This window comes from Macrotis lagotis, chromosome 2, assembly GCF_037893015.1.
Source record: "Macrotis lagotis isolate mMagLag1 chromosome 2, bilby.v1.9.chrom.fasta, whole genome shotgun sequence".
Lineage (NCBI taxonomy): Eukaryota > Metazoa > Chordata > Mammalia > Peramelemorphia > Peramelidae > Macrotis > Macrotis lagotis.
Window position 1 is genome coordinate 227,223,314 of NC_133659.1, and position 16,429 is coordinate 227,239,742.

The window sequence follows — 16,429 nt, forward strand, 5'->3', positions numbered from 1 at the left end:
TTTTTCCTAGTTTCTTCCTATGTTATTGCTTTCAACACAGGCTCCTAACTTTTTGGGAGGATTTCTTTAAGTATGTTTGCTGTAATAAAGAAAAGGGAGGGAATAAAACAAGCTAATCTTACTCCTAGCTTACTCATTCCATCACAAAGAAACTGTTAAGTGAGGAACACATTTGCATTAAAAATTGCTAAGAAAAATCTGATTTTATATATATATATATATATATATATATATATATACACATATCTATATACACATGTGTGTGTGTATATATATATATATATATATATATATATATATATATATATATATATGGAGAATTGAGAGAATTCTATACAACCAAGAACCATTCTTCAATAGATAAATGACTGAAAGAATGTGAACAGTTTTCAAAGAAAGAAATGCAAAAAAATCATTTGAAAATTTGCTCTTAGTCACTAATAATGTCATTAAAATTTGAAATCCTCAGTAATTTTCTCTCATATCAGCAAACTGGCAAATCTGGTAAAAGACAGAACCACCAACAGTAGAGTTTTTATAAAAATACAAACTGGTAGAACTATGTGTTGATTCAACTGTTCTGGAAAACACTTTGGAATTGTACCTCAAAATTTCAAATTTTTATTTGACCTAGTAATCTTAGTGTTGGGCTTATTGCCCAAAGAAGTCAAAGAGAGGCTACACACACACACACACACACACACCACTCATATCAGTTCTATATAACTAAAAAATTCAAATGATATAGAATTTCCTGCTACAGAGGAGCCAAAAATCTTCACTGAAATTTAAGGATTAAAAGAGTAACACTAGTGAATAAAAATGTAAGACTATTGTGGTATTTTTGCTGTCATAACTAGTTTAAGAAGTGATCACAACTTTAAAAGCATTCACTACTTTCACAGCACAACAAGATGAGGTAGTGACCTGAGTTGACCATTATTGTAGACTAATTGTGTATCTATTCTGGTATTGCATGATACCAAGATAGAATTTATTTGTTTATAATTTCCAACAGACAATTTCTCATTATTTTTCATAAGCCAACATCTCTTCCTCTATTTATATGTTTCAGAGCAGCCATCAGCAGGGATCCTTTCTACGAGATGTTAGCAACAAGGAAGAAGAAAGTTTCCTCTACCAAGAGACATTAAGAGCCTGTGTCAGCTAATTGGGATCTTAAGAGTGAAGAATTCTTGGTTTCCCCCTCTGCCATTCTACACATGGGGAGAGAGAGGGCTGCGAAGCAGGAGCATCTTCTGCCACTTAGCATTGCCCTGAATTCCTAAGGACCAGCTTCAGCTTTTGCAATTTTTTTAAGCAAGTTTGGGGAGGGGTTGGGGTGGGAAGTTAAAAGTTGGGGAGAAGAGGGAACCTAAGCCCTTTTAAGGCATGGATTCATAATTTTTTTCTTTGAAAAAGAACAGAGAGCAAATCAGCTTCCCTGCAAGTCTCTCCACTCAGCAGGTCTGATAGCAGAGCTTGGAGCCAACCATTTACCTCTTGGTTATTTTTCCTGTGAAGAAGCCTTCAATTCCTGCACCATAGGTACATTTATAAATATATTATATGTTAAAGTGAAAGGTGAGATGGAAGAGATAAGCCACACATTATAAAGATATATTTTTGGCTTTAAAGAAGTTTGCCCAGATGCATTATTCTCTGTCTAGTCTTGAAGACTCCCAGATAATTGTGTTCCTCCCTGGGGGAAGGAGCAGCATAGGCAACACAAGTCTCTACCACCAGGCCTTGAGAAGGGATGAGGGTAATGCCATTACTTCCTCTCCAGTCTGCTTTGCATTGTACTGGCATAGTGAGCTGGAAAATGTCTTCTGTAGTTTTGAGTAAGCCATTGAGTTTGGGAGAAAGGTGGGGTGAAGGGTTGGGGGGGGTGGAGAATGGGGAAAAGATTCAGTGAAGCTTAATAGGAGCCTCAGACTGTTATTTACCTACTAGGGACATGAACACAAAAAGCACCAGTGTGCTTTTTGGGCCCTGTTGGTGTGGCCACTCATGCTATGGGCTGCAAAGCAAAATAGAGTTCTGTTGGTGGTGGTGTTTTGTCATTCTCACTGCACATGTGATTGATTATAAGGAGAAAAAAAGTGGTCAGTGCTTTTGAGAATATTTTTTTCCTTTTTCAGAATTCAAGCTCCTCCTGAGCTTAAAAAGAAAAAAATTAGCAATTTTCATTGAGCCAAACACCAGATAACCAAAACAATGAGGAGGGCAGCCCCCATGGACACCTGGATATGATGGACTCAGTTGTTCCAGTTTTTTTCTTTTTTTGTTTTCAACTACTTTCCCCAAAAATTCTAGTCCTCGTTTTAGAGGAAGGAGTAGGTTCTGCTTAGTCTCCTTGAGGCTTCATTTTTTTTCTCACTCAAATAGCCCTTAGGTACTTCCCTAAATGCATCTTCACACTAGGATCTAATTTGCTTGATCCTACCAAAGGATTAAACTGAAACTCTTCCGGCTTTATAATTATTCAGGTGGCTTCTTGAAGTGGGTAGATAATAGTCAGAGCCCATGCAACTTCCAGGGACTATCAGTAGTAGCAGTTCTTTACTTCCATATAATCTAACCTGGTAATCCAAAAACCCCTTAGAATAATTTATCAGTGCATTTCTTCCCATATGTATGTTGAGTTACCCTTGAGGACACAAGTTGTTCTTGTTGTATAAGGAAGTAACTCTGTAGGTCATTCAGATTCCCACCTGGTGATATAGCCATCGAAGCTCTTCATCTCTGAAAATCATTCTGAAAAGGTTTTGGGGAGAAAAGGGGATCATCACCACCTAACCATGATAATGAAATGCTGAGTTCTACCTGAAGTCTAGTAGGTGATTTAGTGGAGTGGCATCAAGCATTTTTGCTTCTGGACCCATTTTGGAAGGTATCTGAAAAGAGCACAGACCAGAACCTTTCATTTAAGAGCAGAACAACTAGCACAGGGAAAGCATGATACTGGGAGGTTTGAAGTCTGTTGTTAATACCAGAATTACCTCAACTAGGTTCAGTCCTTGGCTATGTTTCAGTTCCTCCCCTTGTAAGTGGATTCAGTGCACCCATTCTAATGAGTAACCTGGGGGGGTGGGGGTGGGATGGGTAAGGAGAGGGAGGCAAGTGGATCAGTATTAGTCTATTTATCAGAGATGTAAATAATCTATGTATAGTTTTTCTCCTTTAGATTTTTTTGTATTTGGAAAAAAAAGGAGTTTTGTGGGGAGCTCTAAAGAGATAAATAATCACTGCTGACAGGATTTATTTTAATTATTATAATTTTTTTGTTTTGTTTTGTTTGTTTTGTTTTGTTTTATTTTGTTTTGCCATGTAAACTAGAGCCAAGAAACTGCAGCAAATAAACTCCAAACCTTCCCTGAGCTGCACTTCTTTTTTTGTCTATTGTGTTCTTTCTAATTCCTGGATTGGGATATGGGAATAAGAGAAGGAAATCATTACTTAATATATCACTGTGGGAGAGTATATCATTAGTTTTTTCCATAACCCCTTCTTAACCTCCCTGAATCGCAGTTTCATTTGTAAAATGAAAGTTAAATGTGTTATATGTTAAGATCTTTTCTAAATCATAAAATTCTGAATTTTAACATTTGTATAAATATAAGGTTGGGAGCTCATTTCTTATGAGTTTCACAAGAAGCAACTGAATGTAGTTTTAATTAAAACTCACCTGGATCTTAATTAAGTCAGTTAACAGAGAATATAAAACTTTAACAAGGGAACTAGCCTATGAAGGTGCAGTCCTGAGAGCAGTCAGGGAATTGTGCCTAGAGCCAACCCATGTGAATGCTTGGGAAACCTGCTTCAGGAAGTGCATGATGATTTGGATTGGAGTGGAGCAGCTCTCCACTTCAGAGCATGCACAGTCTTGCCTGGTGGCACCCCATATCGATGCTTGGGAAATCTGCTTCTGGAAAAGAGGAATAGAGAGCCCTGCCATCTACTTCAAGTTCATGTACAGGTATTCAGTGATTTTTTTTTTCTATTGGTTTATAGCATGATGTCAGAAAGCCTTTTAATTATCTGCTGAGCTGGAACCGATTCTGCATACAAAAGTCAGCAATAGGCTAAATCATTCTGTTTTCCTTTCCTGTCCATCATAAGATATAAGGATGTCTGACCTCTTGAAGGGTGGACAGGATGCCCTTCCTCTGCACTAAGCAAGCCTGGAATGAGGATGCCTTTTTGTATCTTTTTCCTTTGGTACAGGGCCTTATGAATTCTCTAAAGGTGGAAAGACTTCCCAGAGGTCTAACTGCCCCAGGAAGGAACTGTCCTTGCGTAATGACCTACAAATCTAGTTCAGACATAGATCAGTTTGGAACTTGTTTGGGCAATTGTTTGTAATAGCTTCTTTAAATCTGAGCATCTTCTTCAAAGACTGATGTGGTATAGGGGAAGAATCTCTCCCCATTTTGTACTTGAGGTCTTAACTGTAGCTTCTTGGTAAATATCTCTTTTTAAAACCATTTGGTGATAATTGTTTATTGATAATGTCACAGAGATATTACTTTATTATCTAATATTGGAGTGCTAATCACTGACAATCACTGATATCAGGGAAACACACTAGAATGGGACACCGAGCTAGTAACATTAGGGGGAAAAGAATCCACTATCCCTTGGAGTTACCCATAGAAGACTGGGCAGAGAACTGGGGTCAAAGAAACTGAAGCCTTGCATCGTAACCACTACTAATGGAATCCTGGTAGGGTAAGTGTAGAAGTATGAAGGTAATGTGGGGAGAGATATTCCCACATCACTGGATGTATCTGAATTGCCCAGAGATAGGATAGTCAGTTTGCCAGACATCAGTTAAGAAATTCAAAAGTTGTGGCCCTAAAAGATCTTCATAGCTCTGGTCACTTCCAGGGCTATGAAAAGGACAAGTTCTAGGATTTTTTTGAATTTTGGCACTTCTCTCTTACCCACAGGGAAGTTTAAATAGGGATTAGGCCCTTAATCTTATTAATTTAGGGAACTTCTGGACTTTACCCTCAGGTTAACTTAACCCTAATTGAGGTTGATATGTCAAAAGCAAGTTTTGAACTCTTCCTGACCACACTGCCTCTCTGAATACCATGTTAAAAATATAACAAGCATCTAAAATGTACTTTACCTCCATTTTAGGTCCAATTAGAAGGGTCAAGGGAAAAGAAAAAGAGAAATTAACAGGTTCAGAGAGGGAGAGAGTCTCAAATTCTAAAGTTCTAGTAAGTTCCTAAGTATCCTAAGCTGTTAGATACCTGTTGGATCAAAGAATTTTCATTTCTTATCACTGTTGTTTGATAATTCTGATTAGCTAAGCAATCATTAATCATCATTTTTCTAGTTCCTTATTTTTAAATTCTCAAAGGGATGAGTATATAATTTTGCAACCATATCAGTGGTCAAAATCACTGCATAGATTATCTCACAGATTGGATGAAATTGGACCAAAGGCCAAAAAAGCAGTTCCTAATGCTTCCAGCGCTAAGCAAAATGCAGATTTCTCCCCCAAATGCCTGGAGCTGCTTTTTCTATTTACTGAAAGAACTGTAAGGTTCCCCTCATGTTGTGCCCATTAATGTAGCACAAATTAAGCCCACTCAGAAACATAGAGTGAAGATGAACAAATTATTTCCAGAACAGTTTCTGTTGGTTCTTTTGGAAAATCATAACCCAGTGTTATTCACTAGCATACAAGTAAGATTTCATTTGATTTCTTTGGAATTTAGGTTAATTTATTTCTTAATTGGATCTCTCCCTTTGAATTTTCACATATGTGTTGTAATATAAGCCTAAGGTCTTTGGAGGTGGAGGGTGGGAGAGATATATTCTGAAAACTTTTTTTTTCCAACCTCTCTTTAAGACAGTGGAGTCTATGGAAACCCAGCAGCCTAGCTCTCCTACAACCATTCTAAATTGTTAGATGAAGAAATGTTCATGAAATTCAAAGAGAAACTAAAGTAAGAAAATTTTACCTACTGATTTACAAAAAGTGACCTTAGGAAGGGATTCCAGCCTGACAAAGGATTGCCACTCAGAGAAACCTTCCAGCTAAGACCAAGTGTGAGCCAGCCAAGAGACTGGAGCTGTCTGCCTGGGCAGGTAGATATGACCCAGCCAACAGTAGACATTATTATGTCACTCTGACTCCAGACAGGATGTCAAGTCTCAGGCCAGGAGGACAAGAATAAGAGCATGGCCCTCTAGCCCAGGCAACTTCAGGCATTCACAGTTTGTGCTGGCTGAACATATCATCCCTGACCAAGGAGCTGGCTGACTGCTCCTGAAGTACTTGAAGAACCTACTATTACCTGAAATCTGTTTATCTAAATCGACAACAAAGGATACTACATCATTCCTTTCAGACATGCACAGAACCTGACCTGACCTGAAGTTCCAATTCAGGAAGTAAAGTTGAAAAAATAAACCTGAGAACACTGATGATAATGAAATTTTATAGAGCTAAGAATGATTGGGACACAAGTCTGAAGAACATGATTCCACGTCATCTACAAAGAAAAACATTTACTATAAGCTGTACAGCAATTTATGGGGAAATGAAGCTAGAATTTTTTTAAAATAGTCATATAAATGAAATAAAAAAGAATGGGAAAGGATGTGAGATACCTAAAAATGGAAATTTGTTTTACTTGATTGTACATATTTGTTAAAAAAAAAAATTTTGTTTTAATTTTTACATTGGGAGGGAGGTAGTAAGAAAGGATAATAAGTGCCTGTTAATTGGGGTGGGAGAACAAAATAAAAGTTGTACTAATGAAAGAAAATTAGAATTCTTGAGGAAAGAATAGGAAGTATAAAATATAACTCAGACTCCTTGAAAATCAGTTTGGACAGGAAGAAATCAGTGATTCTTTGAGACAACGGAAAATACTTAGAACCAAGTCCAAAGATTGAAGAAAATAGTAGAATATGTAAATTACCTCCTATTGTAAAGAATTGTCCTAGTAAACAGACCAAAGAGAGATAATCTTGATAAAATAATCATTGAACTCCATGGAAATCTCAACCAAAAAATGTGTTATATTTCAAAAGCTCATGAATGAAAGACTTCTTAAAACCAGAGAACAAAATGAAAATACAAAGAAACCCTTTAGCCATCTCCTGAAATGAAACTCAAAATTAACAGTCAGAACAATATAGTCATAATCCAGAGCTTCCAGATCAAAGAAAAATACTCCAAGTAGCTAGAAGAAACAAAGTTCTAAGAAACTAGACAATATCTCATAAAGACCTGACAATTGACACATTACAAGACAGGAAATTTTGGAATAATATTTTTCCCAAAGGTAAAAAGTCTTACAGCCAAGAATTATGTATCTGTCAAAGCTGAGTGTTACTTTACAGGACAGAAATAAATCTTTAAAGAATTTTTAAAAATAAACCAGCTATTCTTGATGAGGAAACCAGACACTTTGACTTACAAAACACCAGGAGGTAAGGAAAAATACAGATAAAAACATTTGAGCACTTGGAAGGGACTATATGATGATGAAGAGTTTATATTCTAAAGTGAAGGGTGGGGAGAGGGGAGGTTCCTTTAGAACCCTAGTTCCTTTAAGGATTCCAGAGGAAATAAATAAGACAAAATGCCTGTGAGCATTTCTGTTAATTTTTGATGGTCCTTAAAGAGAACAAAAAGAAAAGGGAAGGTGGGGGGATGGAGAAGAATGAGACAGGAAAGAAGTCATAGGATCATAGAAAGCCAGAGATATATGATTATAGGGAATTTAAAGACCATTGACTCTAACCTCATTTTATAAATGAGGAGAAAGGTTAAAAGATTGTGAGTTTGCCAAAGTTTCAGAACTAATTAAGTGATTGAGATAGGATTTGAACTCTTCTTCCTACTCCAAGCCCATTGTTCTAGCCACTGCATCACCTAGTTGTAAAATTTAACCAGTTTACATAATTGGGGTGCTTGAGAAGATGACTGTGTAAACATAGAGGAAAGGAGGAGTGAAGCAGACTTCAGATTAACTTCACTTAACCTGATAAAAGTATATTGGTGTAAAAAGTATATCAGTTTCAATAGTGAAATAAAAAGGTTTTAAGAAGATGGTAATACCAGGAAACTAATGGTTACAAACAAAATAAACTCTTTTTGGAAGGACTGATATCCTCCCAAAGAGGATATTAAAAGCAAAAAAGCAAAGCAAAGAATTGGAAGGGGAGATTCTTCAAATGGGGAATGGATAAATTTCAGTTCATTAATAAATGGAATATTATTGTGCCATAAAATTATGAAATTATTTCAGTGAGTCCTCGGATATATGAAGTGATATAGAATGAAGTGAATGGTACTAGGAGAATGGTTTTTACAATAAAAACAAGATTATCAAGAAATATAACTTTGTAAAACTTAAGTATTTTCATCAATATGACTAATCATGTTTTCAGAGGACCTGTGATGAAACATGTTACCCACCTCAGAGAAATGATCAGCTCAAGGTACAGAAGAACATGCATTTTTGAAACTGGCCACTTTATGTATTTTCTTAACTGTTTGTTATAAGAGTTTTTCCCCTCCTTTCTTTTCAAGGTTTTGAGGAGTTGAACGAGTTTTAAAGTAGTAATGCCAAAAGGGAAAGGGCCCTACTTTTTTAATACACAGAAAAGAACAGAGGAAATTTCAGAAGGAAGCACAAATAAGCTAGAGCTTTTAAATGTGAAATTTCTTTAAAATTTTGTCATATACAATTTTTTTTAAAAAGTGATATTGGGGCAGCTAGGTGGCATAGTGGATAAAGCACCGGCCTTGGAGTCAGGAGTACCTGGGTTCAAATCCCGTCTCAGACACTTAATAATTACCTAGTTGCGTGGCCATGGGCAAGCCACTTAACCCCATTTGCCTTGCAAAAAATCTAAAAAAAAAAAGTAAGTGATGTGAAATTGAGGTTCAGTTTCATAAGAATTCCTTTTTTCTTCTGTGTATGTGAACATGTTCAATTTTTTTGATGTTTAAATTTAGAATGTTTTTAAAATAACTAGTTTAGAAGTAGAAGATATAGAACATGAGAAAGAAAAAAATACTGAATCACTGAGGTCATAGATGTAAAACTAAAGAATTAGAAAAGAAAAATTCTCCAGAAATAGAAAAAAGAAAAAAAAGGTATAACATAAAAGAAAAGTACTGTTTAAAGTACTGAAGTTTTGGGGCGGGCTAGGCGCAGTGGATAGAGCACCAGCCCTGGAGTCAGGAGTGCCTGAATTCAAATGTGGCCTCAGACACTTAATAACTACCTAGCCGTGTGGCTTTGGGCAAGCCACTTAACCCCATTGCCTTGGAAAAAAACAAAACAAAAAACCTAAAGTAATGAGGTTTTTTAAATTGCAAAAATAAAAATTTGTTAGACAAAAAATTAGAAACCTATTTTAAAAATGTAAACGTGCATATATTGAATGACCATATCAACTAAAAGACAATTAAGAGAGTAAAACTTCATTAATAAAAATCATAAAGTTATCCCTCTAAGTAGTGGAAGAAGAATGCCAAATTGACTCAATGATAAGTGACTGAGAATAATAATAATGCAGTGTAGCTTTTGCTTAAGATAAGGTGTTAAGGATAAAAGACTACTATAACTGATATAAATGATAAAATTAAACTTTGAAATGGTGATATTATAAAATACTAAAATTTCACACTTACCATTTAGAAGTTCTGAACAGAGATGAAAAAAGCCCCCCCCCAAAAAAAAGCAAAGGGATGGGGAGAGAATATCAAGCAAAGCTACCCCTCTGTGGACTAAATATGATATTAAAGTTCCTGGAAACAAAAACTAATTGTTTAACTCAGCAATTCAGTCTGTTTTAATTATTAACTGAAATAGTTGCAGAAGTCTAAAATAGATAGTATTCCCTATAGATAGCACCAAGAAAATAAGAAAACGACAGAAAAAAGTTTATATAACAATCAACAAGCTGTTAATAAATATTTACAGTGTACACTATACTAGGTAGTAGAGATATAGAGACAAGAAATTATATAGTTCCTGTGCTCAAGGAGTTTATATTCTGTTGTGGGATAAAAAAATACATGTATGTACAAAATTAACAAAAGGCAATTTTGAAGGGAAAGCACTTCAAACTAAGGGGATTAGAAAAGATTTTATGTAGAAGATAGCACATGGTACATGATCTGAATTGGAAATAAATGTGAGATTCTAAGAGGTGGGAAGCTCATTCCATGAAAATAGGAAAACCAGTACAAAGACACAGGATGGAAGATGGAGTGTTATGGCTGAAGAGGAAAAATAAGGTCATAGAGACCATAGAGATAGTGAAAGGAAGAAATATGTAATGTAATAAGATTGAACAAGGCAAGATTGTGAGGGTCTTTTAATGCCAGAGAAATTTATATTTGAACCTAGAGATAGTAAAGAGCCTCTGCAGTTTATTGAGTAGGGAAGTGTTCTGGTCAGATCTACCCTTTATGAAGATATCCTTGGTAACTCTAGGCAGTGTATGGATTGGAGAAAGAAGGGACTTGAGACAGGGCTAATCAGGATACAGTTTCCATAGCCCAGGGGAAATGATGAGGGTCTGCATCAGAGTGGCGGCTGTATGTGTAGAGACAAGGGGACATGTATAAGAGATGTTGTGAAGATAAATATGACAAGACTTGACAACTGGGAGTGCAAGAAAGATTTAAGAATGACTCTAGATTGAGAACCTGGTTGACCTACACTTGTTTGATAGCAATAATTTAAATGAAGAGTGAGTTTGGGTGAAAAGATGAGTGCACTTAGGGGATGTTGAATTTGATCTGTCTACAAGCAGATCTAGTTCACTGGAGCTGGAGTTCTACTTCTTGGCATTATCTGCATAAAGAAGGTAATTAAATCTGTGGCAGCTGTTAAGTCATTATCAAAAGCATTGTTGTTTATCTTTTTCCTAACTCTGTTTTCACTCTGAATAAGTTAATTTCCATTGTCCATACCTGGGAATAGGTCATCTATGTGAAACAAACAGCTATAAATAAGACTTATGGTGCTTCTCTGAAGAATTTTCAGATTCATTGTTTCATATAGCATAATATATTTCAGTAGATTCATGCGCTATCGTTTGCCATTCTCTGTTCAATGGGTATCTATTTTGTTTCTAATTCTTTGTGTAATGGGGGCCTTTCTTACGTGAAGACACTTTCAACTTGTTAAGATGGTGTATCCCCATGGAGAATGCAAGGGGATACACCTTGCTTCTAGGAGAATGTTGATGATGTGTGAGAGAAGGACCTTGGAGAGAAGGAATAAAACAAGCATGTATTAAACCCCTGTTATTTCCAGGCACTGTGCGAAGTGATTTGCAATTATTATCTCATTTGATCCTTACAATAGCCTGTGCAGTAGGTGTTGTCATTATAACAACATTTGATGCCATTATAACACCATTGAACCACAGTTGAAGAAACTGGGGAGACAGGTTCAGTGACTTCCCCAGAGTCATACAGTTAATGTGGTTAGATTTGAACTCAGATCTCCTTGACTCCAGACCCAGTGCTTATCCATTGCATCACCTCACTGAGATTGGTGTAGGTGTGAACATTCTCTAAATGGTTCTGTTAAGTGTGAACTGGTTTCAGTCAGCTAACCAGGTACTGAAGTTTTCCTCAACTCCTGCCTCCAGCTTTTTGATGGACTACAGAGACATTCAAAAAGATTTGTCAACTTCAACTATGGTTTGTCTCATTTACTTTGGATAATTTCATTAATTACTTGATTCTTAGCATTAGTGAAGGGAATAGAGTCTCTGAGGGCTTTGGTTAGAGCAAGCCACAGGAAGCCAGAAGTTAGAGTTCAGGCCTGGTTTCTCACCTAATACAGTTTTGATGCACAAGCAATAAGGAATGATCTTTGTGAGCAAAGAAGAAGGATTCATCTGATGGTCATGCCACACTTGGACGTAAACTTTGCGGTACTGACGCTATGTAGAACTGAGCTAAGTTTTGAGTCTATAAATGTTTGATATTATATATTTGAAGTCAATAGCTTTTTGTAAAATCTAATCTGATGCTAAATGATTAAATAGAACTGGGGATACTAAGTTACTTTTCCCCTAACAAATGTTGGGGGCTTAAGCTAAGTAAGAAAGTACAAAAGAAAGAAATAACCAAACCCTCTCAGAATCTGAGAACCCTGAGGGGGGGGGAGATGTAACAGTCCTAGTCCTAAATCCGTGAAGCCAGAGTCTATGTTATATTTACTGCTACAGAATGCTGCTATAAATATTTTTAAGACCAAAAGGCATTTCCCAGTAGATGATGGTCAAAGGGTAGAAACAAACAACCTTAAAAGAATTGTAAACTAGTGACAACCATTTGAAATGTTGCTCTAAATCCTGAATAGAATAATGTGAATCGGAACAACTCTGAGGTTTTACCTCACACCCAGGGAGTTGGCAAAGATAGCAAAAGATGGCAGGAGTCAGTGGCTAAAGGTCTATGGTAATACCAGCATTGTTTCATAGAATGATGTGACTAATAGGTGATGTGTTGAAACAAGAAGTATCAAAATTTATTTCACAAAAAAAAGGTGACTACTACAGTACTCTTTGACCCAGCAATCCTACTGGTAGGTGTATACCCCCAAGGAGTACAAGGATTAAAAAATCAAACTCCATATACTATCACTTTTTATTGAAGTAAATAGCTGGAAACAGAGTAGTAGATATCTATCAATCGGACAAAACTAAACAACTTGTGGTATGTAAATGTAATCAAATTCAAATGCTGTAGGAAATGATGTCTGTGAAGAATCCAGAAAAGCATGGGAGGATATATATAAACTAATGCAAAATGAAACAAAATAAAAAAAAATTAGGGTAAAATAATACAATATTTGGTAAAGTGGAAATGATAAGAAAACAAACAAAAAATGAATTCTGTAAAACTATACTGACCAAAATTGGCCACAGAGAAAAGATAAACTTCCCCCACCTTTTTGCAGAGCTTGGGGAAGTATAGATGTGGAACTCTGCATATTTTGAACTTGGTTGATGTATTGTTTAGTTTTGCTGAACTAGTGTTGGGTTCCCTACCCGCCCCTTTTTTTCATTGTTCTATAAAATTAAGGAGAAAAAGAAATATATATTAAGAAATTTAAATACAAAAAAAATAGTAAAATCTGTGTGTGTTGTCTGTGTGAGTGCTTTCTGGGAAGGGGGAGGAGAGGGAGAACCAAGACTCAGTTAATGTGTTGGTGATCATTTCAAATTATCTGACAGCTTATGGCATGGATTCTTGAACTCACTAATGGTCTTACTCATGAGCTCTCATACAAGAAGCTGAAGGAAAACCAGCCCATGGGCTTCTTGGAAGAAAAGTCATTTGAGTAATAAGGCCCCAAGATGAGGTCAGATTACTCATACATCCAGATCAAGATGACTGGCACTGTGAGCCATTCAAGCATGTTTCATTTTAGGCCTAGTTAACTAATTGAAACAGATACTTTTGACAGCACTGTCATAATGCTTAGATCCTGGATAGAAGTAACTTAAGTGACATAATGGTTAGAGGGCCTGACCTGGAGCCAAGAAGACTTCAGTTCAAAACCAGATTCAGATACTTATTAGTTGTGTGACCCTGAGCAAGTCACTTAAACTATTTGCCTCAGTTTTATTAACTATAAATTTAGGATAATAATAGCACCTACCTGCCGTGGTTGTAAGGATCAAATTTTTAAAGTATTTTATTTTTAAAAGTACATAGTAGGCATTTAAGAATGCTTAATTTACTTCATTTATATATGAATAATGTGTCCTTACTTTTTCACAGGAAATAAATTCCTCCAAACCTCACTTTCATTTGGATATATGGATAGGGGAAGTCTTGGAGGAGGAATACATGTTGAAAATAAGATCATTTGGATGGTAACATTTGGGGGAGTGTATGATTGCAGATTAGAGTTAAGGATAGGGTACCAAGTCCAAGCTGGTGAAAGCATTAGGGTTGCTGTTATAGTACTAGCCTTGAAGTCATAAAGACCCAGTTTTTAGCCCTCTCTCTCTCTGTGACCATGGGCAAAGACACTTTAACCTCCAGAGCCTCAGTTTTTTTTCATCTGTAAAAAAGAAAAGAATATCTGTTCTACCTCCCTTACAAGGTTCTTGTCTCAAATAAGAATGCATTATAAAGTGCTTTGCAAGTCAAACAGAATGCATATTTGACTATGCTGCTGGCTCCTAGACAGCCATGCATATTAACTCAGCACTTGAGGGATTTCAGAGTTCCTGGTTATTTGTGCCTTGCTTTGTGTCACTCAACAATGAAGGACTCAGGTGCTTTGGGGATGATGAAACAATACTCTTAATTGGCCACTAATCAGGAAGAGCTAATGATTCAGTGGCCCTTTAAAAAGGGAGTGACCCCACCCTTGTTTGTCTTCTTTCTTCAACTCTCCAGGTGGCAAGTAGTGGTCCCAAGAAGGATAAGGGGAGTGCCCTCCCTTCTGCCTACTTCAGAAGAAATGTTGAACTGCTCACATGTGGCAGCTAGATACTCAGCTAGGTGAGCTGATCCTGGGTTTTGGGACTCTAGGCTACCTTTTCCATTCTGTATTTCCTGAGTATGAGCTATTCAATAGATGCATTCAGTCCTAGAAGAAATCTGAGTTCCAGAGATTAGAGATCCCAGACCCATGTTCAGCAGGGGAGTGGTTACATCAGAGAAGATACCACCAACAGGGGAACGAGTTCTTCTCCCTGGCATGGCTTGACAGAAGACATTTGCTTGAATGGAGTTTTGGTCAGTGCAGAGCCTTCATATTCTGACATTTGTCTTAAGTTTGTGGCAGCTTATTATTACTGTTTGTTTTAAATCTTACTGTGTTTGTGAGCACCTTTTGTATAGTCTTTTGTGTACATTCATCTTATGCTTGGTTCAGATTATATTTTGAGAACCTATCTACTATCCATACCCTCTCAACTTTAAGTAATTTTCCTTGGGATACCAGGGTGAGGGGCATAATGAGCCAAAGAGAGAAGTCTGATCTTTCTAGTTCCCCAGGACTGATCCTGGTCAAGACCGCTAGTGTGGATTCCCTAAAACAGGAATGAATTCTAAATTTCACTGTCATTAACTAGCTAACCTTCATCAAGTCACTTCACTGGACTTCAGTTTCATCCTCTGTAAAATGAGGGTTTCAGTCCAGATAAATCCTAAATTCCCTATTCTAACTTTTAATATTCTATGGACCTTTTAATATTTGAGAGATATCATATAGTGGTTAGATAGCTAACCTTGGAATCTTCCAACCTATATGATACATTGCCCTGCCTCTAAAACTGAAATTCTAAAAATGTGACCCAGAGAAAACCTGGGGATCCACAAAGCCAAAATAATTTTCATAATATTAAGAGCTTATTTGTCTTTTTCACTTTTATTCTCTCATGAGTGTACAGTGGAGTTTTCTAGAGGCTACCAGATAGATGGATTAAGGATTTAGCTGCAAACATGAAAACTGAAGTAGTATCTATAGAAGTGTTCTTTGCTTTACAAAAACAAATCTACAGATGTGATTGAACTTGTTTTTGCTTATATTCATCTAGTATCTGCACTAGGTAATCATTGAAGATCTTTTATATGACTGCTTAGCCGAAAAGCACAAGTGGTACTAAAATATTCAAAGTGTTAAATATCTTTTTTGAGTCTCATGATCTATCCTGGAACAAATGTGTTGCCATTCATACCAATAGTACAGAAGCAATTTGTACTTTATATTAGCAAAATGTAAAATGATGCTACTCTTCTCACTAATATTTTTTGTTTTGGAAAATAGTTGTTTTCATTAAAATGTTATTTATGTTAATATATAATGGGTTTGTTACTGTTATTTTAAAATGAATTAATAAATAAGTTTTTAAATTATTAGTTTAAATTTCTAATATTGTAAATATTATCTCTATAACTCACATAAACAAAAGCTTTTTGAGATTCTAAATGATTTCCAAAGTATAAAAGAGTCCTGAAAACAGCTTTTCTAATACATGCTGGCTATATGGCTCTGAGCAAATTACATTTTAGTGTCTCAGGCAACTAACTTTCTAAAACCAGAGGTGCTGCTGATCTATATTGGTAGGAAGAGTCCTCCACATCAATAAAGCAATGCTTCTGGAGTATGTGTTGGGGAATACTTACAAAGTAGAGATAAGGTGGTAGAGGGATGTATTCATTCAGGGTAAAGCTCAGTTTCTCATCTGTAAGAACTTGAATAGTAAATGACAGGACTGGCATTTATTTACATTTTTAATTTTACTCTAAACACCTATTCCTGAGTAGGCCAAACATAGGTGAGACACATACTTTTTGCCTGAAGCCATCAAGAAACCTAAGCCTTCTACCTGCTCATAAGAATAAAGGACCCTGGGGTGGCTAGGTGGTGCAGTGGATAGCTTACCGGCCCTG

The 16,429-nt window shown here is 36.4% G+C and overlaps 1 protein-coding gene across 4 annotated transcripts in view; it reads left to right on the plus strand.

Moving 5' to 3' along the window:
- Positions 1 to 15,844, plus strand: part of CYTH1 (cytohesin 1) — a 215,280-nt gene extending 199,436 nt beyond the window's left edge. For 3 of the 4 annotated variants that reach the window (XM_074225034.1, XM_074225033.1, XM_074225032.1), the window contains one exon: positions 1,076 to 15,844. In XM_074225034.1, coding sequence (XP_074081135.1) covers positions 1,076 to 1,154 — 79 coding nt within the window. In that variant the 3' untranslated portion in view covers positions 1,155 to 15,844. The remainder of the gene's footprint in view (positions 1 to 1,075) is intronic. The other variant, XR_012475996.1, reaches the window with a different exon arrangement.
- Positions 15,845 to 16,429: the final 585 nt, after the last annotated feature.